Source organism: Dicentrarchus labrax, unplaced genomic scaffold (assembly GCF_905237075.1).
Source record: "Dicentrarchus labrax unplaced genomic scaffold, dlabrax2021, whole genome shotgun sequence".
Taxonomy (NCBI): Eukaryota; Metazoa; Chordata; class Actinopteri; family Moronidae; genus Dicentrarchus; species Dicentrarchus labrax.
The window spans coordinates 19,740,883-19,765,777 of NW_026136724.1; the positions used below are offsets into that span (position 1 = coordinate 19,740,883).

General features: G+C 40.3%; 2 protein-coding genes across 3 annotated transcripts in view; one reads left to right on the plus strand and one right to left on the minus strand.

Annotated features, from left to right (window-relative positions):
• Positions 1-2,369: 2,369 nt before the first annotated feature.
• On the plus strand, positions 2,370-7,367 carry kics2 (KICSTOR subunit 2). The gene is made up of 3 exons (XM_051391759.1): positions 2,370-2,855; positions 5,129-5,417; positions 6,215-7,367. The coding sequence occupies exons 1-3, from the start codon at positions 2,624-2,626 to the stop codon at positions 7,032-7,034; spliced, it is 1,341 nt and encodes a 446-aa protein (XP_051247719.1). The 5' UTR covers positions 2,370-2,623; the 3' UTR covers positions 7,035-7,367.
• Positions 7,368-11,151: 3,784 nt separating this feature from the next.
• The window catches only part of LOC127358572 (SLIT-ROBO Rho GTPase-activating protein 1-like), a 32,649-nt gene continuing 18,905 nt past the window's right edge, over positions 11,152-24,895 (minus strand). Inside the window, exons 7-23 of one of the 2 annotated variants that reach the window (XM_051391732.1) lie at positions 24,483-24,611; positions 23,784-24,005; positions 23,552-23,653; positions 21,284-21,481; positions 20,682-20,766; positions 20,552-20,579; positions 20,399-20,432; positions 19,568-19,628; positions 18,855-18,932; positions 18,648-18,782; positions 18,011-18,116; positions 16,478-16,702; positions 15,499-15,578; positions 14,904-15,084; positions 13,842-13,973; positions 12,443-12,785; positions 11,152-11,984 (exon numbers count right to left, since the gene is read on the minus strand). In XM_051391732.1, coding sequence (XP_051247692.1) covers positions 11,541-11,984; positions 12,443-12,785; positions 13,842-13,973; positions 14,904-15,084; positions 15,499-15,578; positions 16,478-16,702; positions 18,011-18,116; positions 18,648-18,782; positions 18,855-18,932; positions 19,568-19,628; positions 20,399-20,432; positions 20,552-20,579; positions 20,682-20,766; positions 21,284-21,481; positions 23,552-23,653; positions 23,784-24,005; positions 24,483-24,611 — 2,583 coding nt within the window. In that variant the 3' untranslated portion in view covers positions 11,152-11,540. Of the gene's footprint in view, positions 11,985-12,442; positions 12,786-13,832; positions 13,974-14,903; positions 15,085-15,498; positions 15,579-16,477; positions 16,703-18,010; positions 18,117-18,647; positions 18,783-18,854; positions 18,933-19,567; positions 19,629-20,398; positions 20,433-20,551; positions 20,580-20,681; positions 20,767-21,283; positions 21,482-23,551; positions 23,654-23,783; positions 24,006-24,482; positions 24,612-24,895 lie in introns of both variants that reach the window. The other variant, XM_051391731.1, reaches the window with a different exon arrangement.

Sequence of the window (24,895 nt, forward strand, 5' to 3'; positions counted from 1 at the left end):
CTGTAACGAATTATATGAGATGCCATTTAAGTCGATAATAAACATATAAATTGTTCATAAATAAATAAATATATCTGGCAGCTGTTTACGTTCTCTCGTAGAGAACTGGACCAGTATGAGTTTGTCTTTGACATCCTCATGAGTGGATGTTTTCTTGGAAATTAAATAATAATTTCAGTCACAGAGATCCAAAAACACTTAAATTAACATATTCTGTTAAAACTGTGGCTTCAGTTTTTGTGGTTATGCATGACCAGCTCGCCTAAGTGTTTTATTTTGGAGGATACAGAGAGCTGCTTGTAGTGGCTTTCTAGGTTACAGAAGAATATGTCAAGTAATTAACTATCTGCAGTTAAACTACTACATGTATATTTATTTATCCATTTACTTTTGGTTTAAATGGCATCCCATACATTGAATCTAGTCAATTGTGATATTTTATATAGCCAGATTTTGTTAATGATTATTTAAGATGATAACTAGTTAAATTCTAATTGCAGTGAGCTTACGTGAGCGTCATTAGCTGCTATAATCAGACGTCCTTTGGGCCGACATTTCCCTCAAATTAAGTGCATAAAAAGTTAATCTTCAGTTAAATTAGAGTTGTTGTTGAAGTTAGCAACAGTTAGCTGTGGCCCTACTAGTGATTACAGTGAAGATAAACAGCTGCTCTTTTGGTTCATTCAGTCATTACACACATCGTTTGTTAACGGACGATAAAATCAGCAGCATAAATGTGGATAATGAGAGTAAAAACCAAAAGTATAACTGCAGATAGCTAATTACTTATTCTGAACAAATCCTTTTCCAGCACATTTTTGGTAATAAAAGCTGCGGATTTGGGCAAATTAACTACATTACATTGGCCAAATGTAACAAATAACAGTTAAAATTAAGAAGAATCTGTTTTATTTTGCAGAAAAATTCAGATTTTAGAAAGTTAAAGTGTTAATTACAGTTATAATTAACATCAATGTGCACAGCAACAAGACATCTGATGCACCTGAGTAGCACAACGTGGATTATTTCCAGGATATTTGGTCATTTTAATTCATTTCTAGGTGTTTACATGACTGGAAAAGCAGTCCTTAAATTTCCAGGTTTTCCAGGATGTGTTTTCTGTTGAAGAGCTCACATGTGAAACCACAGGACGCTGACTTTGAGGACCAATCAGCAAACCTATATAGGATCCAAAAAGCAGCAACAGCTCTCTATATGCTCCAGAATCATCGTAATTAATGCATAACCACAAAAACTGAAGACGCAGCTTTAACACAAACACAAACTCTCTTCATGTTTATGGATCTCTGTGATGAATAACGATGACTGATTTAATTTCCTACAAAATGTGGCTTATAGACTGGTGATTGCAGCTTTCTCAGAAAAAAAAAAAAAACATGTTCAGAAGCTGCTTTAGTTGACACGTTGAACTTTAATCCATCAGAAACCTTCATTTTTCAAAGAGGCCTGGGCTTTTTGTAGTCAGTAAATAGGTAAATAAATACATAAATAACCAGATTTATTGATATTTTTAATGAGGAACAGACTGGGAATGAATGTAAAACAAGATTCCTGAACAAAACACAGTGTTGCTTCAAAATATATGAATTAATAATGAGGATAATGAACGTCTATACGACATTTTATTTGCCATACGTCAGCTATTTGTTGAGATATTTGAGTCTAGAACTGCTGTACATGAACTCATCATTGCGTTGGCAGTGGCTGATTAGTTTTTCTCCACACTAACTAATTCTTGCAGGGTCAAAGCAACAATTACGCTGTTAATAATTATACTCAGTAATCATCATGTGGCAGTATACATTCCCCACCAGCACAGATTACTCTGTAGACGACTATTATCTAAAACTCCACAGACGCCCCACTGAAGCAGATATAGCCTCACGGTCTGGGTTCAAACCTCAGCAGACGAACCACAGATAGTCCAGGAGCACGTACACACGTCCAGTTTCACCAATAATCACCGATAAAGTTGTGTGTTTGTAGCGTAATCAATGAGCTCTAACGAATGAATCTTAGCTCTGACACTTTATTTTTCACCTGGACTTTAATAGTTTCGGAGAGTTAATTAAACATTGGTTATCGTGACATGAAATGTCCGTAATTTTCCATATTTTAAAGTAATCCTGGATAATGTAACTAACTGTAATCTGGATTTATTATAGTATTTGTATGTAATCTGATTACATGTGATAAGTTAACTACTCAACCCTACACTTACATTTTCAAATAATACATTTATACAATAATAATATATCTTTAATTCTGTCTGGCTCCAGCGCAAACACTAAAAAAAAAAACCCGGATTTATTTTGGTCCTCTTGGCTCTCCGTAGTGTTTACATTCTATAAATCCAATATGGCGTCGTCCGGTTAAGCAGTTAGCCGACTCCAGGCACTTTTTAAAAAAATAATGTGGTTTTAAGTGCACATTAAAGTTACTTACCGGCGTCCTAACGGAGATACAGGTTCGTAGACAACGTGAAGCTGTTTTAAAGTCAGTAAACGTTGTGTTTTTGTTTAAATAATGACCGTTTCTTACCGGGACGTCGCCGTGCTAACGCGGTTAGCTCGCCGCTAGCTCGGGAGGCTCCGTGAGAACCATGACCGAGGCGGAGGAGCTGCGGCCCGTCCCCCGGGAGAGAGCCATCCTGGAGAGCTTCTTCACGCAGCTCGGCATGTTCTCCTTCGACCGGGCCAAAGACTACGTGGAGAAAGAGAAGGACAACAGCAAGAGCGCCGGCGCCATCTGGGCCGCGCTGCTGGCCGCTCTGGCTCATCTGTCCGCCGCAGAGAAAGCTTATCACCACCTCACCTTCCTCGGACAGAAGATGGGTAATAACTCAATATTATTATATTATAACTATATATTATATATTATATTATATTATAATTATAATGTAATAATATAATATTATTATATTATAACTATATATTATATATTACATTATAATTATAATAAATAATAATATTAAAAAATATTATTATATTATAACTATATATTATATATTATATTATAATTATAATTATAATGTAATAATATAATATTATTATATTATAACTATATATTATATTATTGTATTATAATTATAATATATTATTATATTATAACTATATATTATATATTATATTATAATTATAATATAATAATATAATATAATTATTATATTATAACTATATATAAAAATATATATTATATTATATTATATTATAATTATAATGTAATAATATAATATTATTATATTATAACTATATATTATATATTATATTATAATTAAAATATAATGAACTCAATATTATTATATTATAACTATATATTATATTATTATATAATATATTATACACTATATATAATGTATTCAATATAATTATATTATAACTATATATTATATTATTATATTATAATTATAATATAATAATATAATGTATTATATATTATATTATAATATATATAATGTATTCAATATAATTATATTATAACTATATATTATATATTATATAAATATAATAACTTATATAATGTATTCAATATAATTATATTATAACTATATATTATATTATTATATTAATAATATATAATACACTATATTATAATGTATTCAATATAATATATAATACATTATATATTATATTATAATAATATATAATGTATTATATATTATATATAATGTATTCAATATAATGTACAATGTATTATATTAAATATAATATATAATGTATTAAATATAATATAATTATATATATAATGTATTAAATATAATATATAACGTATTAAATATAATATATAATGTATTAAATATAATATATAATGTGAAATATATAATGTATTAAATATAATATATAGTATAAAATATATAATGTATTAAATATAATATATATTGTATAATGTATTAAATATAATATATAATGTATTAAATATAATATATAATTTATAATGTAAAATGTATTAACTATAATATATTATATATAATGTATAATGTGTTAAATATAATATATAATGTATTAAATATAATATATAATGTATAATATATATAATGTGTTATATGTAATATATAATGTATAATGTGTTAAATATATTATATATAATGTATTATATGTAATATATAATGTATAATGTAAAATGTATTAAAAATAATATATTATATATAATGTATTAAATATATTATATATAATGTGTTAAATATAATATTAAATATATTATATATTATATATAATGTTAAATATAACAAATATAATGTGTTAAATCTAATATATGATGTGTTAAATATAACAAATACAATGTATTGAATATATTAAATATATAATGTATTAAATATTATAAATATAATATATAATTTGTTAATTTTTTATATATATATACACACATATATATATATATACACACACACATATAATATATATTAAATATATTAAATGTAATATATATAAATTATATTAAATATAATATTAAATATAATACATTTTAAATTAAAGTATTTATCACACTTTTATTAATTACTGTATATATGTATATATATATGAATGTCTTATTTTTTTAATATATATTTTTATATACTGTAATATAATGTACAATGTAGGGATGCAAGATATGTTGATAAATATTTTTTTCAACCGATAAGATAACAGATCATTTAGCATTTTTTAAATTAAAAAATAAGTTAACTTGTTTCTAATAGGGCTGCACAATATGGCAAAAACATCAAGAATCACATCACATCACATCAAAGTTATCGCAATGTGATGTTTGTGAAGGATCTATAAAGTGTGAATGGCTTCATTAATGTTTCACCAATGCTTGTTTAAAACGTTTTTGTAATATTTAAATCAATTTATATCATTTATTTCTCTTTTTGCCCAAAAACCAAACAATGTAGGCTACTTTCAAGAGCTTAAAATGTGTCTGAAAAATGTGCAAATAATAGTTTAACCCCGGGATTATTATCTTATTCTTGTGACCATGACCATGTGAGATATTAGGGCACACAGACAGCTACACATCTCCAACACCAGATGGCGCTGTAGCTAAAAAAAAAAAAGGAGTCAACCATTTTCATCTCATGGTGACACTCAGTCAGTCATTTCTTTCTCCCTTCCCTCCCTCTCTGCAGGCGGTCAGTCCTTCTTCAGCCGTAAAGACTCCATCCGAACCATCTACACCTCGCTGTTCAACGAGCTCAGGAAGGTGGTGACGATGGGGCGCCACAGCCAGCCGGGCTCCGCCTCCTACCTGGAGGACCTGCTGTCGCACCTGTCGGAGCAGCTCTGCCACTTCACGCAGGCCCGCATGGAGATGGCCGACCTGTACGAGAAGATGCACTCGCTGGGCAGCCAGAAGAGCATCAACTCGGAGGAGCTGGTCACCACGCTGGAGGCGGTCCTGCACAAATACAGCACCAAGTGTGTACATTGGTCTTATTTTACCTCATTTTAAGTGACAGAATCGAGTATTTTGTAATTCTAGTGCAGAAACCTGCTTCGTTCTTTCTTATTTTAAGCTACAGACACTTATTTATGGCCATTTTTAATAAAAAGCATCCTACCTGCAATGGCAGTTTTGAGAAAATTAGGGTTTTAGGACTGAATCATATAATAAAACATCATAAAAGAAGCCATTTTTCCTCCTAATGATACTTTTTGTGGTACTTTTACTTATGCAGGACTTTGATAATGAAGGATCTCTGAGTGGTGTTACTACTTATACTCACATGAAGGCTCTGAACACCACTGAACCCCGGTTTGCAAACAGACAATGGCATTGTTCAGCTAAAGAATAGGAAATAAGTAAAGTTAGAGATGACATATTTGGGTTGGAGGAAGAAAACTTTCTGCTTAATCGGGCAAACGCAGGATCCGACTGTGTTCCCCCAGAGACGTGTCAGCAAAAAAAATGTGTCCTGCGACTGCAGCGGGAACACAAACTACACGCTTGAGATGTTGACTGAGCTGCAGCGGGCCGCAGCAGGACACCACCACACATCACTGATCTGACCGTGCACTGAAGGGTGAAGGTGATCGGCAGACCTGGGGAAATGTACGGACCCCGAATCCAGAGGGTTTTTAGGCTGAGCTCAGATCCAGACTAGAGAGACAAAGAGACTTTCAGGTCACTACAAATTAGGTCAGCTCCCGTCTCTTTGCTTTTGTTTGCTCGTGTTCCTGTTTAACTGCCAGCCTCCTCTTCCTCGCTCCTTCAGGTTCCACCACCCCATCCTGGGCCGCGTGGAGGAGGGCTTCCAGACGGAGGTGGACGTGGTGACCCAGTTACTGCGCTGCCAGGCGCAGGTATCCGAGTGGAGCTTCCTGCCGGCTCTGCTCAGCCTGCACGGCGCCAACTCCAAGCTCACCGCCTGGGGTCAGCTGTTCCAGCGGCAGAAAGAGACCCGCAAGCATCTGTTCGGAGGTCAGTCCCAGAAGGCCGTGCAGCCTCCGCACCTGTACGTGTGGCTGCAGCGCTTCCAGGCGGTGCTCCTCGCCAAGTTCAGCTTCTACTTCCACGAAGCGCTGAGCCGGCAGACGCCGCCGGCCGACATGAGAGCCCTCACCGCCCGCACGGCGCCGGACTACCACGGCAAGATCTGCTCCTTCATTCGCAAACACGACGCCAGCAACGTGTCTCTGGTGTTCGACAACCGCGGCTCAGAAAGCTTCCAGGGCCACGGCTACCACCACCCGCACTCGTACCGGGAAGCACCGAAGGGCGTGGAGCAGTTCCCCGCCGTGGTGTCCCTGCCGTCGGGAGAGCGGCCGCTCACGCACTGGCCAAACGTCATCATGATGATGGGAGACCGCGCCGCCGAGCTCAACACTCTGGACAAGGTGGTGCACTTCTACGACGACAAGGTCCAGAGCACGTACTACCTGACGCGGCCCGAGCCGCACTTCACGCTGGTGGTGATCTTCGATGGCAGGAAGTCGGAGAAGGATCTGCACATCGCCGCCTTCCTGCAGGAGATCTCGGGCTCGCTGCGAAACTCGAAACCCTTCAGCACCCTGAAGCCGGGGTCAAAGGGCTGAGCTACACGCTAACAGGCAATGATGGAACTGATTGGTTTCCTGTGGTCCAACCTGAAGTCCTTTTAATGTTGCTTTGACTTCAGACAAAACTATAAAAAAGTTCCAGACCAAAGAAACGACCACCAACTCAACCACGCTGTGAATTTGTTTTAGGCTACGACGGGACGACAAGAATCACGCTGCTAGCGCTTAAAAAAAACGTTTTGTTTATTTAAAATGTATTAAGCGTTTTAATTATTTTGCATCAATTACTGTTTTAACATGTTTCCTTTTTACTTTTAAAAGCTCATATTTACTGTGCTTGATACAATTTAAATAAAGCCTTTGAGATGATCCTGCTTCCTGAGTTCATTCATTAGTTTTTTGGGCTGATATTAGCTGATTATTGATTTATTTAGACGCCAATAAGTAATATAATACTGCGTTTTTCCACCACAGCTAGCTGACAAGTTTATTTTATGTTGGTCACAATTAATAAAAACCATGTTGACTGGTATATGTTTTTAAAAATGGTCAATATATATCAATAATCAAATCTGTTGGACTTTGCTGCTTTTTCTCCGTTTTAATGGATTTAAACTGAATATTTTCCAATAAAAAATAGTATTAAGTATTATTAAGACCAGAAGGTTGACACATTTGCCTCCAGGAATGATGGATGTTAAAATTTTATTAGATTAATAATTAGAATAATTATCAGTTGCAGCCCTAAATGTCATGATGTGTTCAGGGTCCCGGAGATTGGGCCGTCTTTTAGAGCTGGAAAAACATACTTTGTTTTATCAAATTGGGACCAAACTTGTTTTATGATCATTTCTGATAAACATGATTATTTTCCAATCAAGTACATGTTTAGCCAATCAATACATCTATGATATTCCTTAATTAATCAGCGATCATTTCCGTTTAGCCAAAAATATAAACACTTTATACCTTTTTATTCAATTCCTTCTTCACTACAGGCGGAGGATTACAACCTTTTTCACAGCAGCCCTTTTGGAAAGTCGGTCAACTTCCTCCTTTCCTACTACGACTAATAAATGGAAATGTAATGGCAGGAAACCGCACTCAGTTGCTTTCATCAGAGAGTTCAAACTGCATATTTATTCAATTTGACACTAAAACAAACAGTTGAAATAGCGCCTGTACGATATTTTTCTTTTATTATGTTTTTGTTCTTCTTTTCTGTATCTTTATATCTTTTCTGTGTTCCTTTTACTACAGTGTTTTATACATTTAACTGTTTTTATTATGAGAAATAAAAACATTAAATAACATTCTAGCTGATGTTAGCAAAACGCTAGCTTAATTTACTAGTAGTCGAGGAACAGCTAACATTAGCTCATTTAAGATGTGACTATGTCACTTTAATCTGTTAATTATCAAAAAATTGGTTGTTTTTTTTCATCATACTGTAAAGCTTCCAATAAAAGCAGGGTCCCTAATAGATGCAGGTCTCTTTTAAAAGCCTGGTGTGGCTACATGTTTTAACAAATGAACACAGGTCTCCAATAGAGGCCTGGTCTGGATTTTATAGAAATTATCTCGATGTATAAAACCTCTTAAAACCCACCAGGGTCGCCTGATTGAGAGAGGTTTACCTCATTTCAATCTCCTACACAAATATAAATGTTTAAACTTTTGTCAATATGAACATAATGAACATCATTAGATCAGTTATAGATTCTCCACAATTCATTCATTCACTATATTTTACGAAAACTATCAACACCAAAGTTTAACGTTAATTCATTCTGACTTACCGGTAAACAAGAGAGACAGAAAAAAACCTCTGAAGCATCATAATCATCATGTTAGTTGTCAAATTTGCAGAACAAACCTCGAGAGAAGCTGCAGTTAGAGTTTAGTTTAGTTTTGTGCTAAAGGAATTAAAGGCCTGTCCCAAATAGAGGCCTGTCCCCAATAAAGGCCTGTCCCCAATAAAGGCAGGGGGAGTTCGGTGACTTAAGCAAATAAACGCCCGGGCTATTATTAGAAGTTTTACAGTAGATGAGTCTAGCAGATTTGCGGCCAACAGATTTTCGGTTTTAAATGAGAAAACCAGAATCGGGACAACAAGTTGTCTCCTGACCGTTTATAAATCAGGTTTTTTTTTAATTTTTTGTTCCTGTTTAGAAATGGTTGTCGGTAAATGGCTTGCTCGTTCAATCGATCAATCGTTTGCTAGTTTAATCTGATAGCTATCTTAGAAAAATTCTAGCAAACTACGGATGTAGATTAGTTAGCCAATGTTTTGTTACTTTTATCCATTAACCTTCTTAAAAAATGTGTTGTTTTTTCAACATACATGAAGAAGCTAAGAAGATAAATATAATAATAAAAACTTGCAGGTTAATTGAATTTATTGATGAATCAACATTTAAAATCAAATAAAAACTTAAAGAAACAATTTACAGAACACACTTGGAGGTTTTTATTGAGTGTTCAAACAAAACATTTAGCGACATTTCATGTAAAGAAAGGGTTTCAGTCAGTTAACGACTTGAATGCTAATTTATTTTCCGATTTTTATTTATAATATAAATACAACACATTGATACAGTCCATTTGGCTATATGAGCTCATCTTTTTAGGAAGCTCGGTTTTTCAAATACAGCAACACTAACAGACAAAAAACCATTTTCCTTTATTATGAAACACATTCAAAGAAACCTTCCCTTTTTGAGTTAAAATGCACCAACATGTTATGATGCTACATGCCAAGTACACGATCCTATACATCAAAGTGCAATGTCACAATGGGTTAATGCTAAGAATTTATAATTCAGTTAATCTACTAAAACACTTTTTATGATTATTTCATTCAGAGTGCTGCTGCTCTTCGTTCAGGACATGCGTGAGTGGATTCACAACTTCCCCCCAAAAAAAGACAAGGGTTTAAAAAAAAGGCACTTTCACATACACACACACACACACACACACACACACACACACACACACACACACACAAACAACACAGATGTGCACCCATCTCTCAGCAACACACACACACACACACACACACACACACACACACACACACTCACTCACTCATCAGTTACCAGCCCTGGTTGGAGGCCACATTCAGTGTGCTGTTCAAGTGTTTGTTTTTTTAATGGTTTTTTTGGGCGTTTTACACACAGAGCCCCACCCTGTTAGCTTATTGTGAATTTAAGGTTAACTAGTGACTTCAGTGACTTCACAAGCAGGTAAACCATCATCCTGACACACACACACACACACACACACACACACACACACACACAACACAGAAAGTGGCATGCTTTTTTTTTTGCACTCGTTTTTCCCCAACTTGCACTTGGCGTGTTCTGGCACTCAAGGCAGGCATGAATTATCTATCATCTATCACTATTCTAGTGCTTCTGCACTTTACAAGGGAGCAGAACAAGGGCAGGCAAGCAGGACACACACACACACACACACACACACACACTTGTCTCGCACACACACACACACACACACACACAAACAAGAACAAAATCATACACCCCCCCAGCAACCAACCTCCCTCCCCGATCTCCCCGTCCCAGAAAAAGTTCTGTCCAAGCTCCCTCCTCCACTCAACCAAACACAAGGAAAGGCTGTTTTTAAAGAGTTTAGCGAGTCGCCGCAGCAGCTCACTGAACATTCAATAGATGGCTGAACAGTCGTCTTCTTTAAATGTTTATTATTATTTTTTTTTTCTTTTAAATACTGGAAACATTCATTAAATAGCTCGGACGTTAAGGTTAAATAATGCGGTGTCACCCGACGACCTCAGGAGGCGTTTCGTGGTTTGAGGTGTTAAGTGAGCTTTAGCAGCTGAACCCTGGAGTGGAAAAATAAAAAAATAAAGTCACACAGGACGTTGTCGAAAACCATCCGTTTCACTCTTCCTCTTCCTCGTTAAACGCAGTCTCAAGATACAGCAGCCGATCGGGGATAAAGTCTTTTTAAGGAAAACAGCAGCCTTTTTTTTTGGTGATAGGCTCCTCAGCTAGCTAGCACGGGGCCCATCGTCATGACAGTACAGCCAACATTCACGTCACTTAAAAACTACATTTTACCGGAGCCCCCGAAACTACACTCTCCCCCCTCCCCCACCCCCACCCCCCCCGCCTCGTCTTCCTCTCGCTCTCTAGCTCTTCCTCTCTGGCTATGATCTCATATACAGGATTGCTCTGCCTCTATACGCTGTGTCTCTTTTATCAGCAGTTCTTTTTAGCTAACCTTTGATAAATGCTTCAATACATGGAGAAAGTAAACTCCTACACACCAAGAAGAGTACACACCAACCTGACAACACATAAATATCATGGCATATCATATCATAGGTCATGTCATATATTATAGTTTATTACTACATTTAAACCTTTGTTCTCTTTCCTACCGTTTCTACCCTCATATGTTGATTATAAACATTAAGCAGTACCCTGATCTCCTCTTCTGGCCCATTTTTGGCCCGGGTCGGCCTGATTTGGCCTTTTAAAATCGGCCTGGTTTGGCTCACATGGTGCAGGATTTGTCCAGCGGTGGGGGCAGAGGCGGGGTGCTGCTCTTGGGTGGGACCATAGGTTTTGGTCTAAGGGCCGGGGGCCGCAGCGGAGCCCCGATGCGGGCGGCTGCCACGGGTTTGAAGGAGCCCAGGGTGTCGGGGGAAGGGTTGGCCGGTCTTGGAGGTCCGGGCGGAGGTCCGGGGAGCGGGCTTAGGGGGCTCAGAGGGCTTAGGGGGCTCGGGGTGCCGGGTGTCCCGGGAGTCCCGGGGGTGCCGGGGGTTCCCGGTGTGCTGGGGGTGCTGTGGGGGCTGGGAGACTCGGAGGAGCAGGCGGTCATGGGCCCGTTCTTCACCTGCTCCAGAGTGTCCAGCACCACGTCGGGAGCCGGCCGGCAGCCCTGCCGCTCCAGCTGCCGCAACTCCCCCAGAGCCACAGTCACCGTCTCCTCGATGTCCTGCAGGAGGACGACAGAGGAGGCCATGAAGACTTTTTTGGCCACTTGGGGGCAGCAGAAACAAGTTGTGAACACTGACATAAAATCTCCTTTTAATGTTGAAATGACAAACTAAACAATAATTTGGCGTCGTGTAAGTCCAATATTCGCTCTCTTTTAGCTCTGTTTTGGTCTCTTTAGCTGCTAAATGCTCCACTATATTCACCAGCTCGTCTCTAACTGTCTGCGGTCTGCAGGCGGTGTACTGTGAGTACTTACAGCTTTTTCTCTGAGAGCGAACCAGGACAGTAAAGTTGCGGTCAGACAAACTAAAACTCACTATAAAGCTCCGTAAAGCCGAGAGGAGCTGCATGTTCATCACTGCGAGAGCTGATTATACACACTGTTCCTTTAATCCAGTAATTATTGATTAATGCAGCTTTAATCAATGCCGTCTATGTAAGCTGGTGTGTGTGTACCTGTGCCAGTGTGTCGGGGTCCAGCGCTCTGGAGCGATGGGAGTCACTGAAGCCGTGTTGCCCGCTGCTCGAGCGCCGGATGGGCGTGTCCTCCGGCCTCCGCAGCGAATCATGCCGGCTCACCGTCATGGTCACGGCGGCGGCAGAACGGCGGCGCCTCTCCGGACTATCCAGGGGCGGGGTCAAACCCTGACCTCGTCCCAGCAGCAGCTCTCGAGGGCTGAAGTGACCCGTCACCGGTGGAGAGCTTCGCTCCATCACCCCTCCGTTACCGTGGCAGTGGCTGTCGTTAGAGCGGCCGAGGGGGCGACGGAATAAACCGTCGGTCCGCTTCCTCCTGTGACTGCAAACAGGAAGTAGAAACGTTATTAGTTCAGTAACAGGAACTCACTAATGAATGAGGGATGATGATAAAGTAGAGGATGATTTAGAAGATATTCTGTATAATAATACTGTACTACTACTGCAGGACCTTTACTTGTAATGTGTGTTATATTAGTACTGAAGTAAAGGCTCTGAATACTTCTTCCACCATTGTTGGACACACGTATCTCTCCATCAGCTCTCTGGAAGGTTAATGTAAGGGATACTATGAATCCAACAAAGCTCTAACAAAAACACACAAGGCTGCACAGGATGAAGTTACCTGCACAGAAGTTAAGTAATGTACAGCGTGTTATATTTAGAATATTTATACCGCTTCACCCTGACGTCAGACGGCCCTCTCCAACAGGAAACTGAAGCCTTGTATTGCTCTCTTCAACACCACCAGACTCTCTTGACAAAAACAGTCGTTTTAACCTCACAGAACACGGAGGTTGCTGCTCTGCCGCTGTCTCTACCTGAAGCAACTATTACTAGATTAGATCCAAACTAACGTGTTAAAACACCAAAACTGCACAGTAACACAAACTAACCAACCGATCGAGGCAGTGGTAGAGCAGCATTCACCCGTGTTCTGCGAGGTTAAACGACTGTTTTTGTCAAAGGAGTCTGGTGGCTTTGAGGAGAGCATAGATGGATATAAACGCCTCAGTTTCCTGTCAGAAAGGGCTTCATTTATCCTTTATTTACAGAGGAAACACACAAACAACTGTAATCTGTTTACTAGCTGCCTCATAAGAGTTTTAGCTTCTGTATCCTGACAACCCTGAGCACACTACACTTGGATTTCCACCTCAGATATTTGGTGGGACGTGTAATTGTTAGGAATGACTGTGAATGAAAGCGAGAAGTATCTGCAGACAGACAGGAGGGTGGAGGGAGAGCGAGTCACATGAGAAACAGCTGCGATGACAGCATGATGAGATTCACAGGTATTTTTAGAGGCGAGAGAACAAGCTGAATAAAAAGATCCTTTCCCCTCTCGTGATAATGGAAGGTGTCTTACATGACAGACCTGTTATAGGTCTCTGGTGGTCTGATGTCAGTGGGGGAGCTCAGTTCGCTCCTGGACCTCTTGTCGTCGGTGCTGCTGCTCCCGCCGTCGCTGTCCGCCTTCTGACTGAGCGTGTCGGACATGGCGTCGGCCCTACACGCGCCGACAGACACCAACAGACCCTCGATCAGGACAAATCACTCTACAGACGGGGGGAGAGCTGAGCCATCGCAACACACCAATTGTCAATTAGCCGATCAATAGCATGTGGTTAGTGACTCCCTCAGTCCAATAAGTCAGTTAATCAACAAGGTGTGCGATCCAGTGAGCGACAAATCCCCCAGAATCCATCACTCGCAGCTCATCAGTGAATAAAACAGACCACCAACAAGAACTTTAGTGTGCGGCTGAGTAGTTTTTAATGGTTATATCATTAAAAAAAGGTCCTTTTAAAAGCTTTAAATCTGTTCAGAATTTACAATTATTAGTTTTTAATGACCAGAAACCAATTAACTACACTTTATATACATATTAAATGAGTCTTTACATTGTACTCACACACTGTGCACCCAAAGAAGAATGGATTAATTCATATTATTTCATTATTCTAGATTTAAGAACTACAGATTGTACAGAAAACTGACCTCTGAAACTTATCTTTTTCCAACCATTAAACTGCCCCACCATGGCTCATCAGGTGAAAACTAATATAAACACCTACATGGTATTTTAACGTAATAATAATTCAATTTAATTTAATACCTACAGTAAATTTACAGTAAATTAAAGACAATTTATGGCCTAAATTTCATTGACTTTATTTTGAAGGAGCCACAGGAACCTTGACATTTACACAGTGTGTGTGTGTACAATGTAAATATTGATTAAATATAATTGTTGGTAATAATGGAGCTCTGTGGCACAGAGGAATGAGATATATCTATACTGAGTTAATAGGATACGTTCATTGTTGGTTTTTGGACTTAAAAGTAGTAAAAGGTAGAATATCCTAAAACTTTAATCTCAACGGACATTAAAGGGACACAATCGATTAAAGGCGACCATCCGGAGCCGTGCACTCGCCTGTCTTTCACCACGATGTACTGGTGAGGCACCAGGCCGTGGTTGCCGTTGTGCCGCCCCTCCCACCAGTCATGCGACGCGCGCTGGAAGAGCTGCAGGGACGCTCCCTTCTTGAAGGAGAGCTCGCGGCCCGACCGGCCCACGTAGTCGAACCTCGCCACCGCCTCCACAGCCTCACCCTCTGCCAGAGAGAGAGAGGGGGAGAGAGGAGGGAGGGGGAGATGATAGATAAGAGCGAGACGTGGAAATAGAGGTGAAACTGAACTTGTCAATCAGCTGTCTCTGCGGCTTTGTTCCTCCCACAGCTCGACCAATCAGACAGGAGCATTTAAAAAAAACAAAACAGAAACATTAAGGGCTTAAGTCTTTTCTGTTCATTCAGATAGAGAGAGAGGATGGAGGAGGGAGGAGGGAGGGGGGCGGGTGGGGTGTGGAGAAGGGAGGGAGGGACAGTGGAGGGTGAGATGTCTCCATGGCTGCGGTTGCCGTAGCAACCCCTCTCCAGCAGGACACGGAGAGAGAGAGAGAGAGAGAGAGAGAGAGAGAGGATGCGATGAGTGTGGGCGATTGTGTGAAGGTCAGGGGTCACGCGTACCCTCGTCGCTGGTCTGGGTTTCGGTGCCGCCGTCGGGCTCGGCCTCCTCCAGCGCTCCCGGCTCGCTGAACGGGCTCTCGCTGCAGGAGGGGGGAGAAGGAGACAGAGGGGGGGAGAGAGAGAGAGAGAGAGAGAGAGGTGTCAGAGAGACGAGCTGTCCGTTCAGACTCGGGAACAAAAGGGAAGAAGGACGCGTTGCACAGATGGAGGAAAGGCTGCTAATCAGAGTCTGGGGATGTTTATGCAACAGTGCAGCTACAGCAGAATGTCAAGAGTTTGGTTTGTGAGAGGAAGACTGAAGGGAGGGAGGGAGGGAGGGAGGGTTGGTTTTAATACCAAAAAAACCCCACCCTACAATTCCCATAATGCTTTGGGGGGGATGTGAACAGGAAGTGTGATATTGCCACAGATCGTGTCTCCTCACTCCTCTTAGCTCCTCCTGAGTTATCCTTTATATTCTACACACTATACTTATATTCTATTCTATTATGTGCAGGTTTATATACACAACACTACAAAGTAAGGGTGAATAAGTCAGAATAAACATAATAAAATAGCGTTCTACAGTATTTTTACACCACGCCACTTTATAAAAGTCTTCCACGTAGGATACGCCGGTGTTTCCTCGCTATAAGTTCCCTCAGAAGCCTCCTCTCTCCTCGTTTCCTCGTTTCCTCAAGGTGCATTTAAGGAATTCAGTCCTCCGTGATGGCAAATTAAAAGTAAGCCGAATTAGCTGTTAGCTGCTCCTGTTTGCAGTGTATCCACAGACGTACAGACAACTATCACCGGATTACTTTAATACTGACCAAAACCTAAAAATGTGATTATTCTAAGGCAAGTTCTGTAGTGTCTTTTTTCCTATGATTTCTAAGTGGATTTATGGACTTTTATTTTGGTGTAAATCACATTTAATGATTGAATAATTAGTGATTAATGATGATGAATATGAATGAGAGGTTTTACATGCTGATCTCACCAGTACTGGTCTCCAGTCATACACTTCTCATAAACCGGCCCGGGCAGCTCCTTCGTGTCTGGGAAGATGTTGTCGTGGTTCAGGATGACCGTTTTGACGACCTCATTCACGTGCGCCTGACAGGCGACCTGGTCCAGGGTGTCCGGTGTGGGCAGGAGGGTGGGGCCGAATACAATGGCCAGGTTCCCAGCATCCATCATGTTCTCATCGCTGTACTGGGAAAGGCTGCGGGGAAAAGGGGGAACAGTGAGAGAGTGCTGAAACATTTGGCAGGATTACTTGTTTTTCTTGCTTTTATTTTGAAAAGCACATCCTTATATCGTTATCCTTACTTTGGATGAACATTTTGGTCTACATCGGCTCTCTTCGCACCAAAATATCCAATAATAATCTATTTATTCTGTAATTTCCTCTCTATTTAGTAGCTTTCATGCACAAGGGATTCACAGGAAACGATGCACGCTCATTGATATCAGCCTCACTGTTTACTGTTTATGTTCCTAGAGATTAAGCTACTGCTAACGCTAACATTCATTACTGCTTCACATTAAAAGCATCCAACTCACAAAACATATTTTAGTTTCTTTGGCTAACTGCGATCATTCATCACAAAAAGTGTGTCTACAAACCGAGACACGGTCAGGGAATCACTGGCAGATTAATCGAGATAAAAATAATTGTCGTATCTGTGCTAAAAGGATGAGGTGCTATAATTTTACTGTTAAGTACAGAAGCAGATATTTATCTCAGAATATTGGCAGAAATCTGAGGAACCCTTTTTAAGGATGTCTGGAAAGACTGACTGACTTTTTTCTTATTATAAATCAAGTAAAATAAAGTTTATTTATACATTTAAAACAACCAAGTGCTGTACAAATTAGTCAAGAATGTTTTTTTAATGTACAAAATGTTCAATTAAGTTAGTTTAAGAGTTAGTTTGGCACTGTAAGATTTTAATATCTTACACTGTTAAACTAACTCTTAATCTGAGTCAAATTTGGACTAATAAAAAGATTAAAATGTATAAATAGACCAGATAAAAACAGATAAACAATAATAAAATACAAACATATAGACAAATTAATGAATAAATCTATTAAAAGCCAGACCATCAGGTCCTCAGGAAGGCTGTTTAAGAGACGTGAGCTTCCATATTTGGACCTGGAAGTGAAAAATTGATGGAAACAAAATATTTTCACTCTCATTGACAGCTGAAGCTCCTGGTTCAATAAAGCCGAACACACTTCATAGGTCCTGCTAACAAAACGCTGGTGGATCGCACTCACTTCCCCTCCTCTCTCCATCCCCTCGCCGTGCTCTCTCATGCTATATTTATTTGAGAGGCTGCAGAGATGAAATGAGCTCTGTTTTATCATCTCCACACGCTTTTAAGTGTGCACTTCACTACGAGAGAGGTTTATCCTCAGCGTTTGGACCCACGTGGGATGAAAAGCGGGGGGGTGAGCAACTCTGGGTAAACTGGAAAGAAATGGTCGATTATCATTAACCGTTAAGGGATGAGTGGATACTCACTGGTTGAGGAAGGCGAACAGGTAGCGCATCACCACCAGCGTCGCCCTCGGGACGCCCAGCAGGATCTTACGGATGCACTGCGCTCTCTCGTACATGTTCTCGATTCCTGTGGCGAGAAAAAAAACACATCGTCAGGCCGGGGAAAGAGAAGCAGACGGCTTAAGTGTCTTCGATGTGTTTCAGAAAGACACAGAGACACTAAAGAGGAACAAAGACAACGTAACGGAGAGGGGGAAATGAGTGTGTGGGCTGAAGGTAGACACAGATTAAGTCTTTATTTCCACATTAGAGAAAGAGAAACGTTTGTGAGTGCTACGGTAAGTGATAAGGTGATTTTTTTTTTTCCAATTATTCCCCTTCACCACCTCCTCCTTCGAGGGCCAGTTTGTAACCGGTGTCTAATCTCGAACCAGTTCTTCCACAACCAAAGAACACTTCACTCTCTCTCTGTAACACTAGTAATTAACTGTGTAGCTGGACTAGTCAGACGTGGGCTTTATTGCACCTGTAATGTTGCCAAGTAATACTTGACGTACTCCAAACTGCCCGATACATAGTTGGAGTTTCGCCCACATTCATCCAACCAGAGTACAAGCACCTTGTTGCACATCAGCAGTAAACAGACAGCGGTACTCACGGACGCAGGAGATGAGGTCATTAAACCTTTCCTTTGGAAACAGCGGGTTCTCCAAACCCCTGAAGTAGAGCTTCAACACTCCGGCCACGGAGTTGATGTCGTGGTTGCTCTCCTCGTCAATCAGTGGGTCGTTACCTGGAAGACAGACGCAACGGGTTCAACCACATCCTTACCCGCATGAATCTGTGAGAAATGTGACCTTCTCACCTCTTTCGAAGGAGTTCTTGATGTCGTTGACCTCCACCTGTGACCCTGACACCCGGAATATGCCTTGATGCTGAAGACCTGTTAAAGACAGAAGGGTGTTATCAACTGTAGTGTTGTGTTAGCATGGAGCTACGACTGTATCAGTAAGTCATTGTAACCTCTTTCTGGGCTGATTCCAGTCAGATTTCAGGATGCACTGCAGTACAGCTCACCTGGTCACAAGATATCTCGTGTTCCAGATAAATAGTTCACTAAATCTGTTTGTGAACAGATTTGAGGAGAGAAATAATCAACGTAGTAACAGAATCTGGATCCATATCTGATCAGCACTGCCTAGTTTGACAGTTTGATCTGAGTTTGGTGCGTTGAGCTGGGTGGACTCACTGAGAATGAGCTGTCAATCACAAGGTAGCCCCGCCCCTAAAGCATACCCTTCTTTATGGTCTGTTTTACTCTAAATGGGACCATCAGTTACTAAATGAACATCATGCTGTATGGAAGAAGACTGAAACTAGAGACTGAAACCATAAACTCATCAGGAAACTGTTTACTGAGCTCATAAATCAACTGAGAAGTCAACTCATTTCTCCATAAGACTGAATGGTAATGGAGCTGCCCCTTGCTGGCCATTAGAAAGAATGCAGGTTTAAGACACTTCACAGATCCGGAAGCTCTGTCCACTAATTATATACTGCCAATGTGTTGAAACTCACCATGTAGGTTGATGTAGCGGATGCAGCTCTCCACAAGCAAGGGTATGGCTTTGGTTGAATCCTATAAACACAGTCATCGAGTACACGATCAGGGTCGGTCACATAATCGACTCCTGGTTCTGATTCTTGTCACATTATTTGAGTCACACTGTCACAGATAATCATTTGTCATAAATAACAAGGGATTTTGTGATCCTTTTTGGTAATAAAGGTTAAATAAAGACAGATAAACTCTATCTCGGCCTGCACAAAGTGAATCTATTCTATAGTTCTATATTTTTATTAACGTTATTAATAAATCCACAAAAAGACAAAAATCATCAACGTCTTAATCCGTCTCTCAATATTTTTTGGACTTCCCAAGCACTGCTGAACATGTAAATCTTATAAAACAGCTCACAAATATATAGTTTAATTCTCAAAAACTGCTTTTTAATCTCCTAAAATACTGTAGTTGCAAATATTACTCAAGCAGGAGGAAATGGAGCATTTGTTGGGGACTATTTTCAGTGGCGGATTAATCCACATTTGGTGCTCTTTGGTGAGTATTTGGGGCAGCAGTGTTTCAAGAATTACAACTGAGTATCAGAGCATCACGCATATGTAGCCTGACAGGCGAAACCCAGGGCTAATTAAGTCTGTAAATCACTCACTGTTGCTTGTTAAGCTTATTGCTGAGGGTTGATGGGAGGTGTGAGGGGGGTATAATAGGATTTTAGGACCCCCCCCCCCTGTATCCCCAGTGGGGTTTTTTTAACGTCCCTTTACCGTCAGATATTACCACAAACACACAGAGGAACAACCTGAAGCCTCATAGAAGTGAAACTCTACCTGATGCTTGCTATGGGAGTTCTTCCGCCCACGACTGTAATGAGCAGAAAAGAGAGAAAGAGAGTAAGAGAAAAAACCCGAAGTGGTGGGATGGGAAATAACACTCATTATTAAACGTGAAGAGAAAATATGCACTGTGACAGGAAATAATACCTGGTAGTCAGTAGTTCAGATTTATACCCTGTAAGAGTAAAAAAACAGACGAGAAATTATGATTACCGAGTGCGTTATGACATATAAAAGACAGAAAGACAAAGTGAGAGAGAGTTTGTGGAGGTCTTACCCTCTGCTAAGGCTTTCTTCAATATGTCGTGTTTGGCCTGCAGTTTGGAAATTAGATTACTTCCCTCCAGATACTCGCGGAATTTCTGCGGATTAAAAAACACAAAATATAAGTTCCATCCAGAATAGATTTTACTTTTTTAAAGCATTTTAGTGACTTAAGAAAATATTTACAGCATGAAATTAACTGTAAACATGAGTCAAAGCCGTAAAATACACATTAATTCAACACTAGCTTCCAAAAGAACCAATAAAACAGTGAAATTAGCCACTCTTGTGAAGAAATAAAGTATTAAATTAGGTCTAATATTTGTGGTCGAGAGTGGCGCTACGATGGCAGGTGGCGAGTGGTCAACTGTAAGATGTTCATGGCAGGATAACCTGCTCTTTAAACATTTAATATGCAACATTTCTGATTTAAAATGTAAAAAAACGACGAATAAAACGTTAATATTACCGCGTCCGAGTCACATCAGATAGATTTTTATAGCAAATTGTTTAACAGTGAAAACGATGACTCCCATGAGCCCACGCTACTTCTGTTCATTCCGAATTTACATGTTTAAATTGATAGTTTCTGTCAAAGTCTGAGGTTTCTCTCACATTGAAGTAGAAGAGCTCCGTCTCCTGCTGGTTGGCCCGTCTCTTGGCCAGACTCGGCTTGTTCAAGTAGCCGTCCGACACGCTGGACTTGACCGACTCGGAGGACGGGCTGTGGGTGAAGCTCTGGGAGACGTCGTAGTCGTCCAGCACCGTCATGTCCTGCAGGGTGTTCAGAGTCGCACCCCAGGTCTTCTTCACCTGGAGGAGGAGGGGGACGGAAAATAAGACATAAGCTGGCATCACAAAGCTGAAATATAGTGAATATGGGAGTTTAGGATGTTTCTACAGTAGCCCAGAAGGGACAAGCCGCATTTGAATCCATTTTTCTCACCTTAAAACATGAACTCAGGATTTGTGCTGCACACTATGTGGAAGCATGACTTTGTACGAGCACCTGACTGATTACAAGGCTTCACGGATCACGAGTCATGAATTACGATCTTATAATTGTCTTACGGTGTGGAGTCGTGTGTGTGTGCTTTATGTGTACGACGTATGCAAAGTGTGTTTGTATTTACAGCAAAGGATAATGGGCGTAAACGTGTTTTTTATTTGTACATGATAATCAGGGTGTGTGTGTGTGTGTGTGTTATTCAGAAGCTGCTGAGACGTGCAGATGCAGCTCATTAATCCCGACTCCTTCAGCATTTTTATGCCCTTCAGGGTGAGTTAACAGCTGCCCTCTGTGCTCACGACGCTCTCAGTCTGCTCCACAACAACAGCGGGGACGCCGCAGACTGCGGCACCGAGTCACTTTCAGATGGCACAAGTTTATTTTTAGGAAGGGGGCTACATCTGCTACATTATCACCCCATTAGAGCAGTATAAATTACCATAACTTTGTGTTGGGATTGTAACTGTCAGAAAAAAAACCAAAACATTTTAATTTGTAATCTTTTTTTTTTTTTTGGTCACTTCCAGGAACTGTCCCCCGATTGTGCCACAAAAATGGCGACCAGAGTGGATGACATTGACAGAGGTGTGCAGATGTTACAACAGCTCGACTGGAAACCACTGAGGGAGGGAATATGTCCCTTGTTTCTGATTGGTTAGGGCAGAGGTTAGGCCTTCTTGATTTTAGGGGCTGTAGGGAAACTACAGGCCTATATCGCAGCATTTTCTTTATTTCTGTGAAGAAATCTCAATGAAATTAGTTTAAAATTGAGATTATTATCTAAAGATCTGAACTTGAACAAGCGCTGTATCCACAGAGCTTTCACTCACTGATAAAAAGCGTTAGAAAAGTTAAAAAAAAGAACCAAAGAGTTCATGGAAAAATGAGGAGAAAACGCTGAATTTGTCCACAAAAGAAGCCTAATAATTGCGTAAACAACATAATGCAGACCGAGGAAAGGGAAAACTCATCTTTGGTGCAATATTAACAGGAAATAATCTGCACAAAATTCCTCCAAATCGCTGCTTTTACATAAACTCACTCAGTCAGTTAACACAATAGTAGGAAACACAAGCAACTACAGCAGCTGGGAAGGCCATTCTTTGTGCTCTTTTTATATTTTCTCTTTTCGGAGCCTGATGGAATCAGTTTAAATACATGGTTAATACTATAAAATACACGTAAGGAGCCTCGAGTGAATAATGTCAGCCGGAAGCTCCTTTTTCTTTATACAGGTGCCATGTTGTGGTTTCAGAAGTCTGGTTTAGAGGCAGGCATTTTAGATTTTGTGGATTTCATGTTGTTTTTAGTTGTTTTCTTATGTTAAATGTCTTGTTGTTTCTTCGCTGTGCAGTGGAACGGTCAGAGATAATGAATATTATGTTGTTTGAGAGTCGAACTTTTTGAATCTCATGTCAAATTTTAGAGCTATTTTTTGCCATTTCCAGTCCTTCTAGTTCAACAAATTCCTCCTAGGAGGTGGATCAGAACCACTTTAAATTTGGTGAGTGCACTTTAAAGACCTACACGATTAAAAGCGATCAAAATCTAAACATTTCATCAAAGGGCGTGTCCGTGGCGTGGCGTGGCATCAAAAATCAAGTTTTAAGAAGCCCCGGCAGTACATTCAATGTAGGGTCACAAAAATCAGGGGGCACGTGTATCACGTCAGGACGTACAATGTTCAGTCACAATAATATCAACCTCTATCAACATCTAATTTATGTGCAACATGTGGTGTATCGATAGCGAATTACGTGCCCGCTGCAGACCCAGAGTGCTCGGGCTCGTTAACCGCCGCTTTCAGCTTTAATCACTGCAGCAGATTTTAATATTGTTTTGGTTTGTGTCGTGTATTTGTGTTTGTGTCTGACCTCTTCGTTCTCTATCTTCAGGGACGCCAGGCGGGTCTGGAGCTGCGTGAGGCGGAGGTTGAGCTCAGCTTGGACCTGTGGCTGGGAGGCAATCTGGGTCACCTGACAGGAAGTGTGGAACAAGAAGAAGTCACACCATCACCAAAACCCGAGCTGTAAAACATCTCTCTAATTTAAAACCTGACCTCCCAGATGTGTTTGCAAACACATCTGTTTGGTGCGATGTACTGACTGCGTCGCCCATGTGGGCCTGGAAGCCGAAGCGCTGCGGGGGGCAGAAGGCAGTGGGGTAGAGGCCCAGCAGACGCTGCCTGTCGCGGGCGGGGTCCAGGCCCTCCACGGCGCCCTCCAGCACCTCCAGACCCGCCCTCCTGGAGGCTTCAAGGCTCAGTTCGGCTGATAGGTAGGTCCTCAGAGCCCGGCTCAGACTGGAGTGGTACCCTAGGTCACAGCACTGAGACAAAGAGGGGGAGGATGTAACAATCATATAGGTTTATATTATGGCCACCAACCATGATTTGTCTGTCGGTTTGGTGGCAAAATACTACATTTCCCATGAGGCTCTCCTGCTGTTGCTAAAGAAAAGAGTGTTAGTGAACATAAAATGCTTCCTCGTCGAATTTCTGATCAAACATGGCGCCGCAGTCGCTGATTTGATCCGACGCTGTAATCTTTAAGATCAAAGAGAGGACGTTTCCTGCCGAAATGCACCCTGGGAGTTGTAGTTAACTTCTTCCTCCATGTTTTTATGCACCAGAAGCTTTTCTAACTCAGTTGTTAATCTTTTGCACTGATGATTTAATGAGGAAAGTTGCATTATTTTGGAAAAATTAAACTGGGACTACAGGAAAGAGACCCTGGCTATCATTGTTGAACTCAAATACAAAACCACAACTTCCTCCAGACACTCTTTATACAAACGTATACTCACGTCTATGATGTCGGGCAGGTCGTGGATGTAGTATTTAAACACGGAGGCGTTTGTGGCCTCCAGAGTCAACAGATACTCGTTCCTGGCTTTAAGAGTCTTCAGTTTGTTCTCTGAGTACTTTGCCTTCCTCTAATGGAGAAAGAAACAGACGTGAAAAGATGAAAATATCCATATAAACGCTGTGTTTACAGTGTCAATAAAAGAAAATTAGATGTTTAACCTGTATCATGAATAATATTATAAAAGCTAGAGTCGTCTTTGAGCAATTAACACATTTTAATTATCCATCCGTGGTGTTATTTCCCTGTGCGTCAGGTAGAAACTGTTTTTATGAGATATATTTCCACCTTTTTTAAATAATGTAGCTAAAATTAATCTAATAAACTCAAGTTCTGACCTTAAAACTGCCATAA